The 17,574-nt window shown below is 41.3% G+C and overlaps 1 protein-coding gene across 10 annotated transcripts in view; it reads right to left on the bottom strand.

The window, feature by feature from the left end:
- The window catches only part of Ate1 (arginyltransferase 1), a 164,415-nt gene that overhangs the window by 136,523 nt on the left and 10,318 nt on the right, over positions 1-17,574 (bottom strand). For 5 of the 10 annotated variants that reach the window (XM_029560730.1, XM_029560727.1, XM_029560726.1 and 2 more), the window contains 5 exons: positions 10,527-10,630; positions 7,983-8,237; positions 4,248-4,474; positions 1,610-1,738; positions 637-765 (listed from right to left, as the gene is read on the bottom strand). In XM_029560730.1, the coding sequence (XP_029416590.1) occupies positions 637-765; positions 1,610-1,738; positions 4,248-4,474; positions 7,983-8,237; positions 10,527-10,630 (844 nt within the window). The remainder of the gene's footprint in view (positions 1-636; positions 766-1,609; positions 1,739-4,247; positions 4,475-7,982; positions 8,238-10,526; positions 10,631-17,574) is intronic. The other 5 variants (XM_008827281.3, XM_008827279.3, XM_008827280.3 and 2 more) reach the window with 3 other exon arrangements.

The following is a 17,574-nucleotide window of genomic DNA, read 5'->3' as shown; positions in this document are numbered from 1 at the left end:
GTTCCCTATTGGTAATTTGGGTAACCTCTTCAGAGGATGGTGTGTTAAGAATAGGAGGTAGGAATTGGCTAGGAAGTTAGGGTAGAAAGACCCCAAAGTAGCCAGTTTCTTGGCTAAAACTCAAAATGTCCTTGGGTCTCTTAGCAACATACTCTGTTCCAAAGGCCAAAAATGGCAAAAGTATTTTGGGAGCTCTTATCTAATCCCTAAAAGATTTTAGGATTACCTCTTCAGAGTAGGGAATGTTAGAGTAGCAAAAAGCCCCATTTGAAAAAAAAAAAAAAAAGTACATAAAGTTGTGAGGAAAAAGTGATGGGGAGACATAGGAGGATCTGGAGGGGTGGGAGTGGGTATGGATTTGATCAAAACACCTTATATACATGTATGAAATTCTCAATAATTTTTTTAAGAAAAAAAAGAAATCTAACATGATGCACTCGGGTTTCCTGTGAGGATTTTGTGTAAGAAAACCTCTTGAATTCACAGTTGTTTTTTTCTGAAGGATTTAAAATGCTATGTCTGACTCCTTTTCACAAGAGCTCAGTAATACAGAGTCACCAGCTCTACTTCACAGATAAGATATACCGTGCTTCTTCACAGCCTTGTCAAGAAAGGAAAAAACATAACAGACAGTACCTCGGTCTTTCCACATTCATCAGGCGGATCCTGGTGTATGGTCATCTGATACTTGACATATAAAGAAAAGGACTGGCTGAAGGACGACTTGAACTCTGGGTCCTCAAAGGAGACAGGGACTAGCCTCACCTTCAGAGCAAGGAGAATACAAGCAAATGCTATTGAGCCAACTTGACCTGATGACTTGCTTCTGAAGGTGAGGCTAGAGGAAGATCTCCGCAAATCCACTTTCAAAGCTTAGCACTAGATTTGACACAAAGCAGCAATCCCAGAACGGACTAACTGCACGGAGCCTGAGCCCTAGCTTTTGACTGACACAGGAGGACCTTCAACTCACGAGGGCCAGGACAATCTGGTTTTGTTTTCTTGTGTTTTCCCCTCTATCCACGAGGTGTGTTGCCACATACATTCCTCATTACTGCTACTGTGGTCATGGCCAATACTGCTGTAACCTCTAATTAATGACGTTTTAGGCTTTTTTCTCTTCCAGAGCTGTTCTGAGTCATTCGATTTACAAAATTCAAAGTGTACAAGGTGTCTATTAAAACCCTCCCCTGTCTTCTTTTCCAGCCCACCTCTATGACATATGGGTAGCACATTAATAAGGAATAATTTAGCTCTGAACTCTTTCTAGATATGGCTTTTAAAACTGGATAAAGTATATTAACCACATCAGGTAAAACATATCTATCATAAAAGTAAGAAGTTTGTCTCACAGGTTTTTTTAACTTAGCACTCCCCTAAAAACTTTTAGGTTAATGCAAAAAAAAAAAAAATGTAACTTTAAATAAAGGTAACTTTACATGTGACTTTCCACTTTGAAATTATATGACTGGCACTTAACATGACAATAGGTAAAATTTACCTTTACAGCATGCCCATTAACTGAGCCCTGTTTTTGTGCAGATATGGTGCAAACTGAAAATAAAAACGTAGCACAAGTAAACCAAACGGTCATACTTGGTCTGCTGACCTGGCTCACAGTTGGTTTATCAGGTGGATCCTTGTGAATAACCATCTGGTAACGCTTATAGACCTGGTAAGATTCCTGAAATGTGGCTTTGAACTGAGGACTTGGCGGAGAAGATCTCACCACCCTCACCTTCAGAAGGAGTTAAAAAACAATGTCCATTAATTCATTCATCTATTCACCCTGCAGAATATGCACTAACAGAAATTCTCATTCAAAACAATATTTCAACAAATACTAAATACTATACGCATAATATTTTAACATTAGAAAACCAACTAAGGTAGTAAATGAAGAAAAGTTATTGCTACAGCCCATTGCCTCCTTAAGGCCAAGAAGGCTCGCTCTAAATGCTAAGCCTCACCCCTCTGATGACAGACTTAGGCCTGCGGACTATAAACTGGCAGCTCCAATCAGCACTAATCATACAGACACAAGAATGTACCTTTCATTTCCGTCGTCCATAACCCACTATAAGCGAGTCAACCAGAAAGATTAAAAACTGTGTCTATATCTTCGGATACTTTTATTCATCATCATTAACTATGAAACTATGATGGTGTACGAATAAAAGGCAGAGCTCACAAAGGGTGTCTACTTCACAGTAAAGACTGCTGCTGTTTCCTTTGCTCCTGTCTTATGATACGAACAGCTTGGACAAGTAAACCAGCATCTCTGTGCTTTATTTTCTTCATATGTGAAATGAGAATAAATTTAAAACAATGATGTGCATAGTACCTCTAACATTTACCTTATTTTAATTACGAACCAGTTAAGATGTAGTACAACAGACTAGTAAAGCAACATCAAATGCAATACAATAAAAGCATAACTGGATACTTCGTGTCTGCCATGAGAAGTAATTCTTCTGCAAAGAGTGACAGTAGATAACAAGTCCCTTGCACCCTAGATACTACTATACTAAAAGTGTAAATGCTGATGCCTACAGACCTATTATGTGAGGTGTGGATGGCTCCCAGAATATACTATTTATGATCAAAACATAAAAACCTCCTTATAAACTATTTTAAGTAGTAATGTTCAATCCTATACAGGATTGAAGAAAAGTCAATACCAAAATCAATGTAACAAGTAGTTGTAATACTCAAAACTGCTAAAATAAAATGTCTCGCGATATATCTATCACACCAAGGCTTGGAATACATCAAAATTGATTTTAATTTCTGTGTGTGTGCGTGTGTTTGAGGTGTGCATGCATGCACATAAGTGCACAGGCCCATGTGCAAGCATGTGGAGACCAGAGCAGGATGCAGGGTTCGCCCCCATGGTGCTCACTCCACTGTTTCTCACTGAACAGGAAGTTTGTCATTTGGCCAGCAACAAGGTCTGGGGGTCCACACCCGCCCCCCGATACTAGGGCTACACACACATAGCCATGCCCTGCTTTTTATATGGGTGCTGGGAATTAGAACTCGGGTCCTCATGCTATAGACCAGGCTTACCCACTGAGTCATCTCCTCAGCCCCAAAATTAATTTCTCTGTCAAGATTAGCATTAATATTTTTGGATGATATTAAGCTGCAAATTCAAATCAGGCAGAACTTTTTTTTTTTTTGTCTTTTTGAGACAGGGTCTCCCTGTAGTCCCAGCTGACCTGAACTCATTATGTAGACCAGGCTGGCCCTGAACTCACAAGGATCCACCTGCCTCTGCCTCCCAAGTGCTGGGATTAAAGGCATGCACCACCATGCCTGGCACATGTTATGGTTAATGCTCTGGAGGAGAATTTAATGTATATACAATTAATATTGAGAAATTCAATTTGTTTTCAAAATATAAAACATTTTGGAAATTCCATTTTGGAAAAACTGGGGTTTAAGCATACACACACACACACACACAAATCATACATAAATTAGCTGGGATTTCTTATTGAGAAAAGATTTTGGTTGCATAAATTAGTACCTTTATTTAATTTCTAACTACGGGTTTGCATATGTGACCATGGTTACTACCCTGATCAAGATTTAGATTAGAATATTAGGATAAAACAGTGATTTGCGTATTATGACCCAGTCTTAATATCTAAACTATCACTATTTAAATCCAAAATAAAATGTTAAGATATTTTCCCTTTTTATAAAACTTTTTATTTCATTTATTATTTTTATTTTATGTGTATTCGTGTATTGCCCGCATGTAGGTAAATGCACCTGTATTGTACAATGTTCAAGAAGGTCAGAAGAGGCTGTCAGATCCCCTGGGACTGGAGTTACGGCCAGTTCTTAGCTGCCATGTGGGTGCTGAGATTTGAACCCAGGTCTTCTGTAAGAACAACTAGTGTTCTTAAACGCTGAGTCATCTCTCCAGCCCAGATATTTTTCTTTTTCAAACTACTTAAGCTCAATCAAGGGACACAAAAAGCCAGGGTAACCTGCTTAATAACATACTAAAATTGGAATTTTATCATAATTTTAATAGCTGATTAACATATTTTCAAAACTTTAAGAAAATTCTTCTCAAATAGCAGTTGATTTGCTCTAACACAAAAGCTACTCAATTCTAATTTTTCATTATTTAAATAGTAAAGTATCAACTGACAAGCATTATTTTAAAGAAAATACAAACCCAACACACAACAAAATAAACCAACCACAATCTACCCCCTTCCCTAAAGTACCTCTAACTTGTGTGATGCATTCTCTGGTGAAGACTCAAAAATTAAATCTTCAAGGGATTTGGGCTGATTGGATTTAGCCTTTGGTAAGGAAGACGCTGGCTGGCCTGGAGCCTGGAGCCCCTCAAAGGCTCCAGCGGGTGCCTGCTGCCTGAGTTTCAACTGTCTCCTTTCTTTACGCATTTCCTTCGCTTTTCGACATGGAGGCTTACTCAAATCCGCCCCTTTACCTGAAAAGAATTTCAAAATATCAGACCAATGACATAGGCTCTAGAAATGTCTTTTTAATATTTTATGTATTTTTATTTTATGTGCCTGAATGTTAGAGCACCCGTCATGCAATGCCCTCAGAGGTCAGAAGAGGGCATCAAATCCCCTGGAACTGGAGTTATGGACAGTTGTTCGCTGCCATGTGGGTGCTGGGAATCAAACCCAGATCCTCTGCAAGAGCAGCCATTGGTCCTAACTGCTGAGCTATCTCTCCAGCCCCTCTAAAAAAAAATTTTTTTTTGTCTTGAGAAAAGTCTCTTCTGTAACCCCAGCTGGCCTGGAACTCACTATGTAGACAAGGTTGGCCTTGACCTCACAGAGATTCACCTACCTCCCCCTCCCAAGTGCTTGGGACTACAGGAGTGCACCACCATGCCCGCCTTTGAGAATGTTTTCTCCAAGAGTCTTCATTTTGGTTTTTTTTTTGAGACAGGGTCTCCCTGTATCCCCAACTGGCCTTGAACTCACTATGTAGACCAGGCTGTCCTTGAACTTAAGAGATTCGCCTGCCTCTGGGACTAAAGGTATGCACCACCACACTCAGCTAAGAGTCTTATAAATCAAATAGTAACAGAAACTTTTTAAGGCAGCTCTTGTTGAAAATTTATTCATTTATTTTATTTATTATTTTATGTGTATGTATTTAGCCTTCATGGAGGCCAGAGAGCAACAGATCCCCTGGAACTAGAGTTACAGATGGTTGTTAGCTGCCACATATGTGCTGGGAACCAAACCCGGGTACTCTCCAAGCACAGCCAGTGCTCTTAACCGCTGCATCATCTCTTCAGCCTTCATTCATACATTTTAAGTATCTACCCATTTCTCTGCTTCTATAAGTAGAAATCATCAAACCAAGAATCTTTTGCTTCTCTGGTTCACATTTCTAGGAACATTTCTCTGAATCCAGAAGAGACTCTGGTGGATTTTGTTTCTGTTTTTAATTAAAGAGAATTCTTAAACTGGGCATGGTGGTACAAGCCTTTAATCCTAGCATTTGGGTAGTGGAGGCAGGCAGATCTCTGAAAAAAAAAACCACCAGGAATGAACTGAGAAATTTTTAATATTTTTATGAACAATTACCTTACTTCAAATGATCTGACTAGTACAGGAAATCTTCATGAGTTCCAATTCCAAAGGAATACACATGTGGCATTTTTAAAATAAAATGGAACTTGAAGTTCCAAAGATTCCTATCCTTTAAAATAGTCTCACATCCTATTTTGTTTTTTGGTTGTTTTTTGGTGTTTTGAGACAGGGTCTCATTATGTAACCCTAGACCTTGCTATGTCAACCAGGCTGGCCTCCAACTCAGAGATCATAGAGATCCTCTACTGCCTCTGTGTACTGAGTGCTAGGATTAAAGATGTGTGGCACCACATCTGGCTTTCTAATCCCCAAACTCAACCCATTGGAGGGGAGGTCTCAATCTCACATATTTTTTTTTCTTTTTTAATGTGTATGAGTGTTTTGCCTGTATGTATGTTAAGTGCACCCATGTCATGCAGAGGCCAAAAGAGGGTATTGGATCCCCTAGAACCGGAGTTACAGGCAGTTGTCAGCCACCATGTGGATGCTAGGAACAGAACCCTGGTCTTCGAAAGAGCACCCAGTACTCTTAACTGCTGAGCCCTCTCCAGCTCCATGTGACGTTCCTGATGAGAGATCTCCTGTGGGGAGAACTGCAGAACTGTGCTCAATGTTTCTGTGGACACAGTGCTAGAGGTCAGTGTCCCAGGTGGTGAATACAAAATGAATGACTGAGTATCAATTCCCAAATCCATTTATGCTTCGTGTACCCTATTAACACGAATAAAAACTGAGACATCCAAATATGTTATTTCCTTAAAACACCAACCTCTACAGTAACCCCAGATAAATAATTCCTTAATCTAATTAAGACTTGCCCCTCTTCAAAACAGAAGAAATTTTAACCCTGAATTTGATCAAAGGCTCTAGATCCAACTATCAGTGTACAGAAATGGGAAGGAAGAACAGGTTAAACCGCCAGCACCCATATGAGGGCTAACAACCATCTGTAACTCCAATTCCAGGAGATTCAACACCATCCTCTGATCTCCGTGGGCACTGCACAACACGGGTGCACTTACATACATGCAGGCAATACACTCAAACACGTAAAATAAAAATAAAAAAATTTTTTTAGAAAAGTACAGGGTCTAACAAGATGGCAAGCAGCAATCTGAGTTTGAGCCTCAGAACCCAAGTAAAGATGGAAGGAGAGGAGAGAATTGACTCCAGACTTGTTCTCTGGCCTATGCACCCTCACACATAATCATATATCGCACATGCCCCCCCACCCCTACACACACACACACACAGCACAGCACAAACACCAATACACCCACATCATGCATACAACAAAATAAAAAATTAATTAAAAAAAATAAAAGTGCAGAACTAGGCATGGTGGCACACCCCTTTAATCCCAGCAGAGGCAGAGGCAGGCGGATCTCTGTGAAATGGAGGCCAGCCTGGTCTACACAGCAAATTCCAGGCCAGCTGGGGCTACAGGGAGACCTCGTCTCAAACAAACAAAACAAAAATCTGAAGCATCGTTACTATGTACCTTCACATTTTATGAATTTTGTAAAAGTCTCTGTCCAACACAAACTAATGTATAAAATTTTAAGCCCAATTTTTTCATACACATTTATTTATCTGTTTATTTATATATGTATGTATGTGTGTGTGTGTGTGTGTGTGTGTGTGTGTGTGTAGAGATCTGAGGACAACTTGATCCAGTTGGTCCTCTCCTTCAACCATGTGGGTTCTGGGGACCAAACTCAGGTCATCAGGACTAATAGAGCAAGCACATTTACCTAAGCCATCTTGACATCCCAAACCTAATTCTTTTGTAAGTAAGAATATGGGGGGGGGGGTGGGATCGTACACCACTTAATGAAGTTAAACATTAAAATCCTAGCATTACATTAAAAATTTAATGATAAGTATTTCTTGAACATTTTTGGAAATAATATTTGAAATTTACAGTATTCCACAATACCAAAAATAACAATGTTCGTGACTGTACCTTTATGCTGACAAAAATCTGTCAAAGCTCTAAGTAAGATGAAATGAAACAGACTATATTTGAGAAAAGGTTTAATACCAGTTTTTAAACATAGTAGTTTTAAAAGGCATGATTTGAACCAGTAGAGGGGGCATAAAAATGTAACCCCAGTCCTCAGGAGGTTAAGGCAGATGATCATGAGTTTGTGGTCAATCAGTGCTATATATTGAGACTGTCTCATAAAAGCAAAAAAATATTTTTAAAAGATAGGATCTGTCCACCTAAAGTCAAGTTGATAGTAAGTTGTGTAAAGGAGGGTTCTGTTACATAGAGTTCATAAGCAGGCCATCTTCTTAAACGCGGTAGGGCCCAAGAACTCCAATGGCTCAAGCAAAGAGAAACACGGCTGGTATGACCTGCTATCAATTATACACTACCTGGCTTAGGACCTCTATGAACTTTGATTGAATGTGATGGTTCACCAGAGCCCAGCTTCTCCTCTATCACCTGGGGATCTATTAATTCATTAGATCCTTCTTTCTTTGAACTTTTTTCTTTCTTCTTTTCTTCACTCTCTATGCTTGCTTTGAGGTCACTGCTGAGTGTTTTAAGATCACACTTTAGATCCAACTTATTTATTAATGCAAAGTCACCACCAACAGCATCCTCCATTGTGGAATCCATGGGCTCATCTACAAATCAGAGAAAAATGAAAACCCATCAGCTACATCATCTGACACACTCAAGATGCACGTGAGTACAGCGACCGTCTTACCCACTGTGGCAGGTCTTGCTGTGTATCGGCCAAATCCACTCTCCTGCCTTCCCAAGCAAGAGCAGCACACCTGAACCTGGCACTGGTAACAGGACGGTCCACCGCCTGTCTCTGCAAGTTGTGGTCAAGTTAGGGATGGAGCACAATCCATCCAACATACTCAATTCTGTCTCACTTTAGAAGAAAATTATGACTTAAGATCAAGTGTTTCCCCTTATCACTGGCTAGGCTAAGAAAAACCAGAGTGTCCTTCAGAACACAAGCTGAGGAGGAACAGACTGAAGGCTCATCTGGAACATCCACACTGAGTTGCTATGTGAGGAGAGAGCAGATTGTTATCACTGTTAATTCAATACATTTAGTGTCTTTGTCATAGCTGTTTAGGCTTTGCTCTGGTGAGGACATCACTCCTATGAAGTCAGTTTCAGACACAAATAATTCAGAGAAGCCAGGCATGGTGGCACATGCCTTTAATCCCAGCACTCAAGAAGCAGAGGCAGGCAGATCTCTGTGAGATCGAGACCAGCTTGGTCTATATAGTGAGTCCCAGGCCAGCTTGGGCTACAGGAAGACTCCATCTCAAAAAAAAAAAAAAAAAAAAAAAAAAAAATTCAGGAGCCTGTAAGTTAAATAAAGAGCCAAATGTACAAGCCACATGAAAACATAAGCAATCATCAATTTACAAATGAACTATATCCTCGAAGCTTATGTGCACATTAACGTTTGAAACTTAAACCATGATTTCTGGACACACAAACAAAAAAATTCACAAACAAAACTTATTTAATCCTTAATGTAATCATAAGTATGTACATGTAATACTAATATTACATATGCACATGTAATACTAATCAGAGCTATACCAAAACTTTTTTGTAAATTTATTTTTATGTGTATGAGTGTTATGCCTGCATTTATGTAAGTGCACCCATGTCGTGCAATGCCCCGGAAGACAGAAGAGGGCGTTAGATCCCCTAGAAGTGAAGTTACAAACGCCCCGGAAGACAGAAGAGGGCGTTAGATCCCCTAGAAGTGAAGTTACAAACGGTTGTTACCCACCATGTGGGTGCTGGGATTCAAACCCAGGTCTCTGCAAGAGCAGCCGTGTTCTTAACCTCTGTGTCATCTCTCCAGCCCCATACCAAAACTCTTAACATGTACAAAGCTCTAACTGGCACTGAACCTCTAAAACAAAGCTTTCTGTCCTCCTGTCCCCCGCTTAGCTATGTCTATACCAAGTTGTCCATTCAGGGCTCTGCAAGAAGCACCTGCAGCAGGGCTTACAGCAGTGACTAGGGCCCCGGAGGCACCCAGACCTGCTAGAGGGATGACTCAGTGAGCTACAGCTAGGGTGGGACAGTCCCAGGATGAGGTCTTTGCTAAGGCAGTAATGACAAAGCTCTGAGACCAGCATTCCCAGTTGTGTTCCCACACTACGCGTCACTCAGGAAAACTTAATGGTTAAAAAGATATTAAGAAATCTGAAAAGGCAAGTCAGTCCTACTAATCACCTTTCAGGTAGGGAAGTCACTCAAAACTTAAATTTACTGGGCAACTAAAAAATAATTTCATACAATACAATTTAGTGAAGAAGCACACTCAGGAAAATTGCATGTGTGTATGTGATGTGTGTGCATACAGGCACTTATATGCCATGCCCCCACGTGGAGGTCAAAGGACAACTTTAGGGATGTGATTTCTTGGGTTTGTTGAAATTTTTGTTTTCCGGATGCTTTGATCACTTATCTTACTTGATTCTAGTATGTCCTTGTGATGTAAACAGAAAGCATACTCTTCTACAGAAGAGGATGCTTAGATGCATCTAAATGTATACAAAGAGTGGACAGTCACTTTGCTGAATAATGACCAAATGGGGCCAGGGAGATGGCTCAGCAGGTAAAAGCACTAGCCGTGCAAGCCTGACCCCTGCTCATCCCTGGAACCCAGGAAAAAGCCAGGTTTGGTGGTACACATCTGTAGTCCCAGCTCTCCTAGCCAAGTTGGGAGGTGGAAACAGGAGAACTGCCTAGAAGCTTGCAGGCCACTAGCCTGTGCCCTTGAGAAATGGCAGTGCCAACAGTGTCACCATCATGTTAGCAGACGGCTGAGGTAACCTCCTTCTACCTAACCTGAGAGATGAGAAAGCAAGGACCTGGGAAGGAAGTCAATTTACCATACAGAATTTTCAGATCAGAGCTCATCTTACCTTCAAAACTTCCTTTAGAAATCTCCCCTTTAGCCAGAAACTTCAACATTTTTTTCAAAACCTTCTTGTGAGATTTTGATGGCTGAAACAGTAAAGGTCGACACCTAGAAAAGCAGAGAAAAAAAAATTTTTTTTTTTTGGTCTTTTTGAGACAGGGTCTCCCTGTAGCCCTAGCTGTCCTGGAACTCACTACGTAGACCAGGCTGGCCTTGAACTCATAGAGATCCACCTGCCTCTGCCTCACAATAAAGGCGTGCACCACCACACCTGGCTAGAAAATATCTTAAAAGTATACTAAAGCTTTGAATAAAATCAGGAGTTTTGAGGGGGTGGGAGTTGGGGGGGGCTTTCTTGGATGGGGGGGTTTTGTCTTTTTGAGACAGGGTCTCCCTGTAGGCCCAACTGGCCTGGAACTTGCTACGTAGACCAGGCTGGCCTTGAACTCACAAGGGATCGCCTGCCTCTGCCTCCCGAGTGCTGGGATCAAAGGCGTGCACCAAGGAGGATAGCTAGCTAGTTTTGAGTAGTATAGTCTACCTATGCTAAAGTACATTGTAGCAAACTTCATACCTGGGATTTGTGGTTAAAGATGGAATTTAAAGTAGTTTTCAATACCACTCCAAATCTCACTATAACTACACTTAAGAGTTTTTAAAAATGAAAAGAAAAAGGAGAGGGGGGGGAGGGGGTTTGGTCATGTTGTTTATTACAGGAACAGAGGAAGAAGGAGGAGGAGGAGGAAGAGGAGGAAGAAGAGGAGGAGGAGGAGGAAGAGGAGGGGGAGGAGGGGGAGGAAAAGGAAGAAAACACACAAACCAGAGGAAAAAGAAGAGATATTCAAAAAGCTGGAAAGCAGATACACAAATGGTAACTGGTTTAGAGAACCAAAGCTGAATCCTAAACTAACAATGGGGAACCAGTAAGACATGCAATTTTCTCTATATTATCTCTAAAAATCTTATTTTATTATTTTTATGTATATGAGTGTATTGCCTGCATGTAAGCACACTATTGTTGCACAATCCCTAAAAATTTAACACATTATTTACACCAGGTACCTCTTAAAGTGTAAGTGAAGATGAGTCTTAAAAAGGAAGCTCCACTGGGGGCTGGAAAGATGGCTCAGCAGTGAAGAGCACTGGCTGCTCTTGCAGAGGACCAGGGTTGGAGTCCCAGCACCCACATGGTAGCTAACAACCATCTGTAACTCCACGTCCAAGGGATCCGACGCCCTCTTATGACCTTCGTGGGCATTGCAGGACACAGGTGCACTTACACACATGCAGGCAATACACTCATACACATAAAATTTTTTAAATAATTTTTAAAAAGATCCCTCAAGAATCTGTTTTCAAGGCAATTCCATGTCCGATCCCCATCCCCAAGTCCATGTAGTTGATTCCTTACATAACCCAACATTCAGGAAAGAGCAATTCAGGAAAGATACCATATGTACTGAAAACAAGACACATAAATGAAGTCTACATACTAATGTTGATTATCTCCATCTGTGCTAATTAGTTTTCGTCAACTTGACACAAACCAGGGACATCTGGGAAGGTGGAATCTCAAAGAATTTCCTCCATCAGACAGGCCTGTGGGCATGTCTTTAGGGCATTATGTTTATTGCTAATCTATGCAGGAAGGCCCAGACCACTGTGGGTGATATCATCCTTAGACAGCTGGGCCTGGATGTATAAAACAATTCAGTATGGGTGGGGAGGCAGTATTCCTCTGTGGTCTCTGCTTCAGTTCCTGCCCTGACTTCCCTCAGTAATGGATTAGGGACCAAGGAGTTATAAGGTTAAATAAACCCTTTCCTCCCAAGGTTGCATTTGGTCAGTGTTTTATCACAGCAACAAAGCAAACTAGGACAGAAACTGGTACCGGGAGTGTGGAGTATTTCTGTGATGGACCTGATCATGTTTTTGAAGCAGGTTGTGGAAATATTTGGAGCTCTGGACTGGACGTGCTTAATGAGCAGCTGTTATGGTGCTTAAAATGCAATACAATGCTGAGAGCAATGTAGACAATGGAATTCTGGCTTTGGAAACTTTCAGAGGGAAGCAAAGACTCAAGCAGGGCTTTTCATGTGATATTTTGAATTGAGAACCTGTAGGTCCTGGTCAGCTGGGACTGAAGAATAGGCTGTGATGAACAAGAGACCAGCACCACTGAAGTGAAGCCTTTGCTTTACTGGAACAACTGATGCTGGTTGGCTGTGATTAATAAAAGACCAGCATCACTAAGGTGAAATCTGGGAAGTGTTTCCCCAAAGTCAGCACACAGACCCTGGAGGTAGTAGGATTAGGCTGCATCTCAAGTTGGTAGCCGAATTGGTTATGTTTTATAGAGTCTGCTACATGCTAGTAGTTTTGAGGGCATGAAGGTCATGAACAAGCTTGACACCATATATCAGGATTGGAATCTCTGCAGAGAGGCCAAGAGGTCACTAAAGGAGTAGCCTCAGCTGTAATGGAGGCTCCAGGACTGGAGGGTTCATGGAGAGAAGACAAGGCTTAGCACCATGTGACAGGATTGAAAACCCTGCAGAAAGGCCAGGAGAGGCCCACTGCTGAAGACGCAGCTTCAGTTGCAGTGAAGAGGGCACTGGGGATGCCAGGATCATGGAATGGCCACCAAGGACAGTGGCAGGTGTGAAATGGGGCTGGCCTAAGCCTAGATAAGCTGTGTGTTGTGATGGGAGAACCAAAGAAGTGTGAGTGTCCAATGCCTTTGAAGCCCAGAAGATCAAGAGTGAGACCCAGACATCAAAGACATTGATCTACGTTGTTATTTGGGTTTGTGTAAGTGTGCCTGGTTCTTCCCTTTTGAAATAAGAAAATATTTAACTTTCTTTTATTTTTACAGGAGCCCATATTTAAGAGATTTTTGGTTATTTTAAAGAGACTTTGAACTTTTAAAGAGTTTATTTTTTAAAGACTGTGGGACTTTTTAAATTGTACTGTTTTATATTGTGATATTAGCATGAGATCTTGGGGATGAACAGGAAAGGAAAGGTTATGGTTTAAGAGTGACATGTTTGTGTGTCAAGTTGACAAGGGACCACTGTGCTTGTTTTTGTCAACTTGACACAAACTAGAGACACCTAGGAAGAGGGAACCCCAAGGAACTTCCTCTATCAGATTGGCCTTGGCCATGTCTACGAGGCATTTCCTTAATTCCTAATTGATGTAGGAGGGCCCAGTCCACTGTGGGTGGTGTTATCCCTAGGCAGGTGGGCCTGGGCTATATAAGAGAGGTAACTGAGCAAGCCCAGGGAGCAAGCCAGTAAACAGCATTCCTCTGTGGTGTCTGCTTCAGCTCCAAATTTGAGTTAATGTCCTGATTCTCCTCAGTATTGGATTGTGAGACTGGGGAGTGGTAAGATGAAATTAACTCTTTCCTCCCCAACTTGCATTTATTCAGTGTCTTATCACAGCAACAGAAAGCAAGCTAGTATCTCAACACTAAACCACCACCATTTTATACTTTAAATATGATCAGACCTAAAAATATTTACATCACAGATTCCCCAACAAAATATTCTAGCCAGATCATCCTACCTGGAGCCTATAAACAATAGACCCATTTGCTTGGATGCATGGAACTTTCACTGTAACAGTAGAAAGCTATAGTCACCAACACTTGAGAAGAGCATTACAGGGAAAGTGCCAAACAAACCCAAGAAAGTAACCTGGAGGGTACAGACTGTGCGAGAAGAAAAATGCTAGAGAAATTTTCTATTTTCTGAAACAATTACAGCCTTAACAGACTTCATCCCAAAAGACGAGGCCAAGAGAAAAAGTTTTAGGTGGTAAAGACTGATGGGAAAAATAAAGCATTAAGTAGGCAATTTTAGAAAATAAAGAAAATTTCCCAAAAGATTAAAAAAAAAAAATGGGGGGCTGGAGAGATAGCTCAGTAGTTAAGAGCACTGACTGTTCTTGCAAAGACCTGGGTTCAAATCCCAGCACCCACATGGCAGCTAACAACTGTCTGTAACTCCAGTTCCAGGGGACCCGACAGCCTCTTCTGTCTTCCACGGGCAATGCATGACACGGGTGTACTTATCTACATGTAGGCAATACATGCATACACACAAAATAAAAAAAAATAAAATATTTTTTAAAAGATGGAAAAATGAAAAGAAAAAAGTAGAAGGCTGCGGTGGTTGGATGACAATGTCCCCATAGGCTCAAGCATTTGAACACAAGGTCAGCTGTTGGTGCTGTTAGGGAGGTCATGGAACCTTTAGGAGTGTGGCCTTGCTGGAGGAAGTGTGACCTAGGGGAGAGCTCTGAGACTTCACTGCCTCTTCCCACCCAGTTTCTCTCTGCTTCCTGAATGTGCTTGAAGATGTGAGTGCTCAGCTTCCTGCTTTGGCTGCCAGGTGCTGCCATGCCTGCCCCACCCTGATGTCTTCTCCCTCTGGAACCATAAACCCAAATAAACTCTTCCTTCTATAAGTTGCACTGGTCATGGTGTTTTATCACAGCAACGAAACTAATACAAGGATCAATCTAAAAGGTGCTATTTGAATGCAGGTGTAAGAGAAAAAAGAAGATGGAAGATTAGCAAAGTAGTTCATGGAAATGTCCCCAAACTGCAAGATATGATGAAAGAAACTCCTAGAGAGAAGCTTCTTACATCCATAAGTGATGGGTAAAAACAGACACCAGCAAACATGAACTTTCAAACCCTGAGAACATAAAAAGCTTCCAAAGAATATATTTCAGACAAGGGAGTAAGAAGCAGAATGCCACCTGACCTCTGAACAACAGTAAGACCACCACAGAAGGGGCTGGAGAGAAGGCTCCACAGTCAAGAGCACTGACTGCTCTTGCAAAGGACCTGGGTTCAGTTCCCAGCACCCAAATGGCAGCTAACAACTGTCCATAACTCCAGTTCCTGGGGATCCAATGTCCTCTTCTGACTTCCACAGGCATTGCATGACATGAGTGCACTTACATACATGCAGGCAATACACTCATACACATAAAATAGTATTTTTTTGAAAGACAACAACAGAAGAAAGTCTTCCAAATTCTAAAGGAAAATTACTTTTGACTTACACTTCTATATCTAACTACTTAGTCTGAGCATTTAATGCCTACTCAGATATGCAAAATCTAAAAAAAAAATTACTGCAGAGATGATGCAACAGTTAAAGTTCTTGCTGTGCAAACTAAAGGACTGGTCAAGAGCACATGGAAATACCAGGCTAACATGGACACCACCTAATTCCATGGAAGGCAGATACAGGGGATCCCCAACCCCTCTCCACCCCCAGCAAGCTGGCTAGGGAAATTAGCCAAATCAGAGTTCTGGGTTTAAGAGACCCTGCCTCAAAGAAAAAGTGAAAGAGCAACAGAGAAAGATTCCCGATATTACCTCAGAGCTCCACACAGAAACACATACATGTGTGCCAACACCCAAACACACATGAACACATGCATACATACCACACACACAAACATGAAAGGGAAAAAAAGTACCTCTCTTGTACTTTTTCTGAGGAAGCTATTGAAAGAGACGGTTACCTAAAACAAGAGAAAAACCCAAGAAAGAAGGCAGAAAACAGAAGACAAGGAGTCCAATGTCAGAGCCAAAGGGAATCCCCAAAGTAGAAATAGAGATTCCAGGATGACAGTGATACCTCAGGATGTAGAGGACATCTCAGCCAGATCAGAGCAGCTCTGTAAGAGTTTCAAAAAGATATAAGGGATAGAGTACTTGACACATGTAAAGGTAAAAGTTAGCCGGGTGTGGTGTCACACGCCTTTAGTCCCAACACTTGGGAGGCAGAGGCAGGCAGATCTCTAAGTTCAAGGCCAACCTGGTCTACTTAGTGAGTTCCAGGCCAGCTGGGGCTACATGGAGACCCTGTCTCAAAAAGAACTAAAAAATAGAGATTAAAAAATAAAACCCGGCCGGGTGTGGTGGCGCACACCTTTAATCCCAGCACTTGGGAGGCAGAAGCAGGCAGATCTCTGTGAGTTGAAGGCCAGCCTGGTCTACATAGTGAGTTCCAGGACAGCTGGGGCTACAGGGAGACCTTGTCTCAAAAAGACCAAAAAATTGAAAATTAAAAAAAAAAAGTAAAACCCTAGTTTTTCTAGGTGAGAAGAACAGAAATCAATTGTTGTAATTACATAAGCATGTTGCTTAAAGATGTGAAGGGAAAAGCAAAAGAATCCATGAACATATGAAGATAAGTTTTACTCATGAAATTATGAAATCTGCAGGAAAACGGGTGGAAGCTGAAAATGTTCTATGAAGTAACCCAGGCCCAGAAGGACAAACACTGTGCATTCTCTCTCACATGTGGCTTCCAGCTTAGCAATGTTAGATTTGTGTGCTTAACCTGTAGTGTCTACAGAGGTCAGAAAGCTAGAGAGGGCCCATGAGAGTAGGATGGGAAGGGTACATGTGACACAACAATAGGGGAAATACGGGGTTAGATCATGATAGGAGTTGGAGACAGGTGGAGATGGATTAACCAAAACTACGGATGTATTCGAAAATCCTTTATGGAAACCCACTACTTTATAAGCTAATTAAGAGTGGTTGCTGCTCTTGCAGAGGACCTGAGTTCAGACCTATATGCGGGGGGGGGGGGGGGGGAATCTGGGATCACAACCACCTATAATACCTGTAACTCCTGTAACTAAGGGATTCAACACCCTCTTCTGGCCTCTGTGAGCACTCATACACATGTGACATTCACTCACACAGACACATAAACATACTCATAAATAGAAATAAATTTTTAAAATCTTGTCTAAAAATATGAAATTATCTAGCATTCCAACAAGCTAAAATGAAAAAATACCTGTCATACAATAAAGGACCAGGAGATATGCCCAGAAACTGAATAATGAAGCCCATAATGAAGAGAAAAGTCAGTGGAAACTGACACATAAATGATATGAATAACAGACTGAACTCACAAGGACATGAAAAGTTGCTACAATCCATTGTTCAAGGAGGTAGGAGAAAGATTACAAATGTCAATAGAGGTAAGGAGGACATTTTAAGCCCCAAA

This window comes from Nannospalax galili, unplaced genomic scaffold (genome assembly GCF_000622305.1).
Source record: "Nannospalax galili isolate Female #2095 unplaced genomic scaffold, S.galili_v1.0 scaffold31, whole genome shotgun sequence".
Classification (NCBI taxonomy): domain Eukaryota; kingdom Metazoa; phylum Chordata; class Mammalia; order Rodentia; family Spalacidae; genus Nannospalax; species Nannospalax galili.
This window is presented reverse-complemented; position numbering and strand designations above follow the sequence as displayed.